At 33.9% G+C, this 9,068-nt stretch overlaps 1 protein-coding gene across 2 annotated transcripts; it reads left to right on the top strand.

Moving 5' to 3' along the window:
* Positions 1-5,366: 5,366 nt before the first annotated feature.
* On the top strand, positions 5,367-7,730 carry LOC124843818 (CASP-like protein ARALYDRAFT_485429). Of its 2 annotated transcripts, none has more exons than XM_047320642.2 (3): positions 5,367-5,763; positions 7,141-7,273; positions 7,339-7,498. In XM_047320642.2, exons 1-3 carry the CDS (start codon positions 5,594-5,596, stop codon positions 7,456-7,458), a joined length of 423 nt encoding a protein of 140 aa, XP_047176598.1. In that variant the 5' UTR covers positions 5,367-5,593; the 3' UTR covers positions 7,459-7,498. The 2 variants fall into 2 exon arrangements, with proteins under 2 accessions (XP_047176598.1, XP_047176597.1); XM_047320641.2 differs by having other exon boundaries at positions 5,377-5,763; positions 7,355-7,730.
* The last annotated feature ends 1,338 nt before the right edge of the window (positions 7,731-9,068 follow it).

Genomic DNA, 9,068 nt, shown 5'->3' with positions numbered 1-9,068 from the left:
CGCCGCTCGTGCAACCACCACCACGGGATAATCCAAAACTTCGAGAACCAGAACTTCAAGGCGAGAATCAAACTCACTAAGAAGAATCAACAAAGGACCACAAAATGCTACGAACAGAGGTAGAAGAAAGCCCCAAACCACAACTCGGAATCCTAATCCCCAAACACGAGATCTAAAATTCTCAAAACGGAACCTTCACTCAGAAGCCCTGTTACCGCCCGGAGGCCACCACACAGCAAACACAATCCAGCTCTTCTCCTCCACGACGTCGCCATCAAATAGGGCTTCTCGCATCGCAAAGACGTCGAATATGGAACCCTCACGGAAACACCAACGCTGCAGGACGCCCTCGCCGTGCCTCGCATAGTGCCGCCCTTCTCGCCGCCGTGAGGTTATACTTCTGCTCAAGACGCAGAGCCCTAAGATTTGGTTGTCCGAGAGAGAGAGTGGGAGAAGAAAGAAGCTTGAAGCTTCTGATGAGCAAGAGAGATTTGAACAGAGAGGAGAGAGACGGGAAAATGAACGAAAAAGGAGAGATGGGAAAGAGCTTTCCACCCTAAACAAGGTCTTCAGACTCGAAAAAGGAAAAGGCTGAATCCCAAATTAAAATAACCTCAAAACCCTAATTTTTTTTTATTGTAATTGTCCTTAAATAAAACCCTACTTTATTATATCCTTAAAAAAAACATTAATCTCTCCTGATATAGAATTCAATTACGTGAATTCTTATAGCATTTCATTATGTGATTTCTTATAGAATTCTATTACGTAGAATTCAATTAGTTAGAATTCAATTTCTTGAATTTCAAAAGGATGATAACGTGATAACGCACAAGAAACAATACAATTTATTTATAATTACATGATCAACCCAAAAATTCATAAATCATTCTACCACACCAAAATATTCAATCATGATACTAAACATTCAATTAAATTAATCACAGTTTAAATGCAAAGATAGTTTTCCATAATCATAAGAAGATACTCAAGAAAATGTTCAATTCACCATAAAGTAAAGAAAAGTAAGCTTTCCATACCTTTTTTACTTTTCACAGTAATGAGATTGAAATATAAGTCCTTAAGATTGTAGTAAAAATAATGACCAATACTGAAACCGCAATTTCCTGAGACGTGTAGATCACTGTCCTTAAGGACTTATCCGCGGTGTATTGCGCAAGTCCCCCAGGATACAACAGGAACTTCTCAGAATTTCTGAGGATCTCAGAACTAGCAAGGAACTCTAAAGAGAGTATAAGAATAAACCCAGAATAATTTTAGAAGAGGAAAAGAAGAAAAGAAAAGGAGAGAAGACTGACTTGGGATGTTTTTGGAATGGGAGAAAAACACTCTATTTATAGAGTTAGGAAAGAATATAATCAATAAAAGCCATTAAATATTTTGCCGTTGGAGCACTTAATAAAATGAATATGAACGTTGTTGGCAATTAAAGTTTTGACCGTTATAATCCAACGTTTTCTTTTGCAATAATCTAACATTATTACAACAACAAGTTCAATAACACATGATAAGCTTGGTAATATCAGTAGTTCGACAATAGCTCAACAACACATGATGATAATCCTATCAACAAGCTTGACGGCATATGATAAACTCAATAAAATCAACAATTCGACAACAATTCAGCTACAACTTGACAACACATGATGATGATCTTATCAGCCTCCATCAAGTTGACAATAGATATTTTGTAGTCCCAGATTAGAATAGAGAGTGTGGAAAGATGGAGAGGTAAGTGTTTAGTTAAAATATGAGCAATTGGCAAGGATGTTGAAATAGGAAGTTATTTGATCAATCACGCAACAATCTTTTCATGAACGAAATGGCAAGGTAAGGGTTTAGTTAAAATATGAGCAATTGGTAAGGATGCTAAAATAGGAAGTAATTTGACCAATCGTGCATCAACCTTTTCATGAACGAGATGGAAATCAATCTCGATATGCTTAGTTCACTCGTGGAAAATCATATTTAAAAGCTATTTGTATTGCACATTGGTTATCATAGTAAACAAGTGTTGAAGAAATGAGAGGAAGCAAAAAATCGTGAAGCAGGAAGGTTAAGCATTGGAGTTCACAAGTCGTGCTTGCAAGAAATCACTACTCTGCCTCAGAGGAACTAAGAGAAACAATGTCTTGTTTCTTGGATCACTAGGATATAAGGGAGTTACCTAGATAAATAGTGAACCTAGTGATAAAGCATCACGTAATACAGCATGTGGCCTAATCAGAGTTGTAGAAAGCTTTAAGATGAAGAGTTGATTTGCGATAAAGAAAAACGCCAAAACTAGGGATACTTTTATGGTATCTAAGAACATGAGTAGCAACTTGTTGATGAGAAAAGTTGGGTGCGGAAAGATACTGACTGAGATGGTTGATGATGAAGGTTATATCAGGACGAGTGGTGGTAAGATAGATGGGCTTTCAATAAGACGACGATAAGAGGTCGTTGTCAACATCATTCAGAGGTTGAGTAGTAGCTAGAGAGGATTGTTTAGGAACCATAGGAGTAGGCACAGGTGAACTATCAAGTAAGCAGGTTTTGGCAAGCATATCAAGGACATACTTACGTTGGCTACGATGAATACCTTTGGAGTTGCAAGAAACCTCAAGACCAAGGAAATATGTCAAGTCTGCAAGGTTCTTGATACGAAAAAAAGAATGAGGTTGGTGATGCGTCGAGTTTCCTCGCTGTTATTTCTAGTGATAATGATGTCGTCGGCGTAGATGAGAAGTGTCGTGATTTTCTCATTAATGTGTTGTAGAAAAAGAAAGTGATCAGAAAGACATCATTTGTAACTATGGAAAAGTGTAAAATGGTGTAACTACCATTTACGATCCACTTGCTTGAGACCATATAATGATTGTTGCAATTTGCAAACTTGATTTTGGAAGAGGTTTGAAGGCTAGGCAAAATCTTCATGTAGACATCTTCTTAAAGATCACCATATAGAAAAACATTATTGATATCCAATTATTTAAGTAACCAATGTTGAGAGACAACAATGGCTAAAAGGAAAAGAACAATTGTAAGTTTGGCAACTAGTGCAAGGTGTCAAGGAAGTCTAAACCTTAAAGGTTATATCCTTTGGCGACAAGCCGTGACTTGTAACGATCCACACATAAGAGTTATATTTTATTTTGAAAATCCAAAGACAACCAATAGTAAGCTTCGTGGGTCGAAAAATTGTTAACACCCTAAGTGTTATTAGCTTCTACAATGTCAAGTTCACCATGGTAACAACCCACTTGGGTTGTTTGGATATTAGACTCTGATACCATCGTGGGATCTCATAGCTTTATGAAAAAGACAATGGAAAAAGAGAAGAATAACATGTGCCTGAAATTACATAATAAAGTAATCAAAAGGAAAGGAAAAAAAAGAATATATAAGATATGAGGCACAACAGAAAAAACCGAAAAAATACATATATTATAAGACTCGACAATACATGACAAACTCGACATCACATGATAAGTTTGGTAACATCAACAACTCGATAATAGGTCCATAACAACTCGACTATCGGTGACAACTTAACAACAACCCAACAACAACTCGATAATACATTATGATGATATTATAAGTATATGCCTCCAGCTTCTAACCTCTTCTCTTACAATTATTTTTTTGGAGTCTTTGGTATTCAATTATTAATAACCCTAAATGTTTTTCCACCCAATTTTTCTTTGTTTCTGTCAACAACAACGAACATTGGTATACAAAGTTCCTTTCCAAAGTTGTTGTATATGCTTCCTTGCCAGCATTCCATCCGTTTCCCCTGGTCACAAAATATTTCGTAATGTGACTTCTAGCCTTATTATTGGTTTGAACCATGTTAACTTCATCTCTACGAAAGGAATATATATCACCTCCATTTTTTTGATGAACTCATTAAAATCTCTTTGCATCTTTCACAAATTGTTTTTTACTCTTTCATCTCATACATAAGAACCAAATATTGTTGTTTGATACGGCCATTAAATTCCTTCACTTCTCCATTAAGAATTTCTTTGTAGGATATAAATATTTATTATGATAACTCTCTTATTTCTTTCCTTCCTTCCTTCCAAATCTCTTCCATCCAGGAACCTTACCGTCTGAATGATTTTTGCATATACACAAAGTAATATTCCTGTCATATTTTGTTATGGATTCATGTACCATTTTGGCTATTCAAACGACCAAAGTTTATGCTCAATAAAACTTATTTTTTGTTTTTTTTCCATGTATACACGTAAGTTGAAATTCTTTCACCACGTAATTTTTAGCACTTCCATTTTACTTCGGTCTATGTCGGCCAGCTAAACAGGTAAAATCCTTGTTTTAAATTAAAAAAAAAAACAATTTTAAAAAAATTATTTTAGTATTAATTATTTTAGGTTCTTAATTTTTTTAAATGTTAAATGCTTTAAACCTTAAAAAAATGTCTCAAAAAGTTCAAAAAATAATTTTTAAATAAAATTATGATAAAAAGATTTCATTCTTAATTCTACTTTAGTCTTCCAAACTTCTTATCATCCTGGTATATATTTATTAAAACTTAACTTCTCTCCTTCACATAATCTATTTATCTCTTCTCAACTTCCTCTTTGTCTTTAAAAATATCCGATTTTCTCTTATAAATAACTATTTTGACATCAGAATAGTAAAATAATAGATAATATTTTTTTTATTATATAAACATTAAAAAAAAAAATTTTACAATCACATTTTTCTCTTATTTCCATTTAACAACTCTATATAATAATAAAATATTGAATTAAAATATAAATTCAATCACTAAATAAAAAAACTAATAAAAATAGTTGTGAAGCTAGACTATAAATTCAAAAGGGTGTTATTAACCTATTCTGTAGAAGTAACTGACTATTTTTTAGAAAAATATAGTATTGTTGCACTACTATTTATTTGCATAATTTTATATGTGTGTGAAATAAAAAAAATTGAGTACATCTGTACAGTACGCAGTACATCTCCTGTTTAATCAGTAAATTTAATTCAAGTGTTTTTAATATATATTAGTTGGTTATATATTTAAAGAAAAAAATCTGTCAACCATATTGATAGTACAGGTTTTGGTCAGATTCCTGTTATGGGGGCACTGAAACTGGGTATCTATGCTAACTGTGTGTGTAAAAACTGAGAATTTTAAATGTTCGGTTTAATTGTACAGTGTGGTGTTAAAGTGAAGAAGTTACAACCCGGTTTGGTTTCATAGTTTTGGTTGTTATTTTTTAGGCAATTATTTGTAGTACAGTTTAGACAGAATGATTAAGTGCCACGTAAGCGAATCCAGCCAGGTACCGCGCCGACAAAACCATTGAACCTAATTCCAAACAAGAAGAAGAAAGAGAAGGAGCGGTTAAGAACCATCCACACCTACTTTATTTATCGCAAGAACTCATTCGCCTCTCCAATTGAGATTAGTCATCACATTATTTATTAATTATTGTTATTCGTTTATGCCTTTCATACACTAATTCTTACCCTTACAATACACATCATACACAAACACTCTTACCCCCGACCTTATTATTATTCTTAATACTACTCTGAAATCTTAAGGTGGTTCATGTTACGGGCATGTTTTGGGTTGAATTACCATGGTAGAATGGAGGAGCTGCCAGGGGCGTTTGGAAGCAGCGCCAGTTTGGCTCTCCGATTGGGTCAAACAGTTTTTTCCACAGCTTCCCTTCTATTCATGTGTTTGGATGTTGATTTCTACGGTTACACTGCTTTCTGGTATCTCTCTCTCTCTCTCTCTCTCTCTCTCTCTCTCTCTCTCTCTCTCTCTCTCTCTCTCTCTCTCTCTCTCTCTCTCTCTTTCTCTCTTTCTCTCTGTTTCTAACTTTGGTTTTGTCATGTTCATCTTCTTCATATGCCCAATTGGGGGTCTTTTCTTATTCTGTCACTCACTGCTTCACCAAATTCGGTAACTTTTGCCGATTTCATCATGCCCCATTATCTGATTTTGTAAAGGGTAATTGATTTGGGGATGCTTTTGTTTCGTGATGTTGGAGTTTTATGCAAGAATTGAATTTGAGATCATGTATCTGTGCTTGTCATGAATTGTTTCAGAACTTAAGTGTTGGAGGATTTATGTGAGTTTGTGATTGGTGTGTCAGAGAGTGGTGTACTGTGGGCAAGAAACATGAGTAAAGGTAAGGGGGGGATTGTGGAAGAAAGTCAGTAAAATTGAGTGGCCTATTCAATTAATTTTGGGGGTTGCACACAGTTAATGAGTGGGTTTCTTGGTTATTACTCCCTTTTTCTTTCAAAGAATTGAAATAAATTTTCTTTACTTTAATTATTCTTTTATTTCTATATCGCAATAAATACATATATTTAAATCAATAAAAATGGTTAATTAATATCATCTTAGATTTTGAAAACAACGCTGAAATAAAAACAAATATCTTTAAAAAATTTATCCTTAAAAACAAATCGAGAGAATAACTGGTTAAAGAAAAAAAAATCACATTTTGAAATGGTGAGTTCTTATCTGTTGCCGCTGATCCGTATTTTTCAACTTTTGCATTGAAATGCCTTTATGAGACTTTAAAGAGGGTTATTGGAAACATTGAATATTATTAGGTTCTGATTTGTGGTTTGGGGAAGTGCACATGTTTATAGGTGAAGATAAATCAGATTGAATTGGCATGTAGAAAGTCGTTATATTTTTTTGGGGGCATTTAAGTAGAAAAGATAAAAATGAACTATTTCAAGTTGTCTTTTGTTGAAATGAAATCCTTTTGGATAATTGAGTGAATTTCAATGTTGACGGCACTGTTTTTCCGTTTTTCACTTCAATGTTTCTTATTTTCGTATTCCATATCCGTGTAGTGCAATTTTATCGCAATTATGATAACTATGATGCTGGCTTAATCGCTCTATATTTTCACTTCAACATGGTTTGAGAGTGATAACACGACATATTTCTTTGTGGAGTCGTTGTTCATGTATAAAGCTTGCAGAAGGTAAAAGATTTTGGTATACGCATGTTTTCCCAGTTTCAAAAGTTGCATTGGCAATGTCTGAGGGTTTATATCCTGTTTAGGTTATCTTGTAAGGATGTGCTTGAGTTGAGTTTTTACCTGTGTTTGTTTATGGTATTCACAGCTATTTGGTAACAGTCATGGGTTTGGTAATTCCCTGGAGCATAACACTGTTGGTTGTGGATGCATACTCTGTGTTTATAAAATGTTTACCCCTCCAACGAAGACTCGTAATGATAGTCTTTTTGGGAGACATGGTACGTGCAATTTGTGACCTCAAAAACTGTTTCCATGCTATACTAAAGCACTAATGATATTACAGTTTTTGTACACTCCAGATTTTGTCATATCTGTCATTAGCTGCAGCATGTTCAACAGCCAGTGTCACAGATCTGCTGCTCGATGCCGATCGATCCTATTGCCCAGCAAAGCTATGCGGTAGATATCAACTATCTGCTGCTATGGCCTTCTTGTCTTGGTTTCTTTCATCAGCCTCTTGCCTGTTTAACTTCTGGCTTTTCCCTTCTTTGTAAAATCTACCTTGCTTGCTGTTCATATGTGCTCTAATCAAAAGGGTGCAAATGACGAAGTCATTTGCTTTTGTAAAGATATTTTTTCTTTCCATGTGAATAAAATCATCATGACTATACCCAACAATGTAATAATTACTTTTCCCAGGCAAGAGAAATATCAAAATTCTTTGTCTTGGTTTTCTACTGCTTGCTACTTTTCGTCTCTATTTTAGATACTGATTGTAAGATATAAAGCCCCCATGCCTCCTGAGTGTTGTCTCGTATTGATATAGATACTGAAAGTTTATACATATATATATATTCCTGCAAAATTTGGTGCACACACTCCAACACTTTGTCTATGAGATTATCTTATGCACACATTTTAACTGTCTTTCATCACCCCTGGATGTAAATGTAATGAATACAATAACAAAGCTCTGAATAGAGCGTGCGTGGCGGTTACTTAAAGCAAAAAAAACTTTAATTGTGCAGTTTTTCTCATAATGTGACTAGTGATAACTGTCAGCTAGTAATCAGAAGAAAGTTTTTCCATTAACTGTCATGTATCTTGCAGGAGTTTTGGAGCAGAGGTCGATGGAGTGATTGTTAAAATAACTGGATAGGAGTATTTTCTATTTTGTTAAAATTATTTCTGCTTTTGATATCATATGCTTGATGTTAATAAGAGAGTGCATGGGTTACGAAATTGAAATATGAAGAGAACTTTCTATATATTACGTTTCCACAAATATCATAGGAGTATTTTCTATCTTGTGTTGTGTTCTTTCTTTCTTTAGACCTACCAGTTCAGATTCTACTATTTTTTTTTTATCCAGTTTCTTCACACATTATAGGAATCGACGTTTTATAAAATGTCACCCGTAACGTTGGTTATTCAGTGGTTGGACGTTGAACGCGTCACCGTTATACATTGTTTTTGTACTAGTGAATTTTGAGTACTTATATGTTTCATATAAATTATATAGTTTTTTATGAGTATAGTAGACAGAGGAAGTAATCATTGAACAACTGCTGATGGATATTTCCAATATATCTCAATAATAAGCACATCATTGATATACAACAAGATAGTGAAATTATCATAAAAAAATCCTAACAAGGACATAATGGTCAAAATAATCTTCTTATAGCCTATCATCAAAAGGCCTTTCATTACGAGGAAACTTCACTAAATAAAAGTATGATTATCATTAAGAATTTCATCTCATCCTTGCATCCAATAACTTTGATTCTTCCTCATTTATCAACATCATAAACTCATAAGGAAAATACTTATTACAAGGTTGTTTCTCTGTATTAGACCACCTAAGTTAAACTTAAGGTGCTTTAGTAACATTATTAAGATTTTCATCTCATAATATTTCAAGTCCCTTTCTTTATTAGTCATCAATAGGAATATCTTATCAGTTTAAAACATCAATATGTATATTTTGCATAAGTTGTTAAATAGATTCAACATTATTATTTTATTGATGTATTTAATAGTTTGGTCTTTCATTAATTTCACATCACAACC

The sequence above is a fragment of the Vigna umbellata genome, chromosome 1, assembly GCF_029865625.1.
Source record: "Vigna umbellata cultivar VRB3 chromosome 1, Vumbellata_1.0, whole genome shotgun sequence".
NCBI classification, from domain to species: domain Eukaryota; kingdom Viridiplantae; phylum Streptophyta; class Magnoliopsida; order Fabales; family Fabaceae; genus Vigna; species Vigna umbellata.
The sequence above is the reverse complement of the archived record's forward strand: the minus strand, read 5'-3'. Positions and strand labels throughout refer to the sequence as shown.

Excerpts from the sequence above, each read along its gene's own strand:
- LOC124843818 (XM_047320641.2), top strand. The coding sequence starts at position 5,594 with ATGTTACGGGCATGTTTTGGGTTGAATTACCATGGTAGAATGGAGGAG. Across the intron at positions 5,764-7,140 it reads TACGGTTACACTGCTTTCTG|CTATTTGGTAACAGTCATGG; the intron begins GTATCTCTCTCT and ends TGGTATTCACAG. Across the intron at positions 7,274-7,354 it reads TAGTCTTTTTGGGAGACATG|ATTTTGTCATATCTGTCATT; the intron begins GTACGTGCAATT and ends TGTACACTCCAG.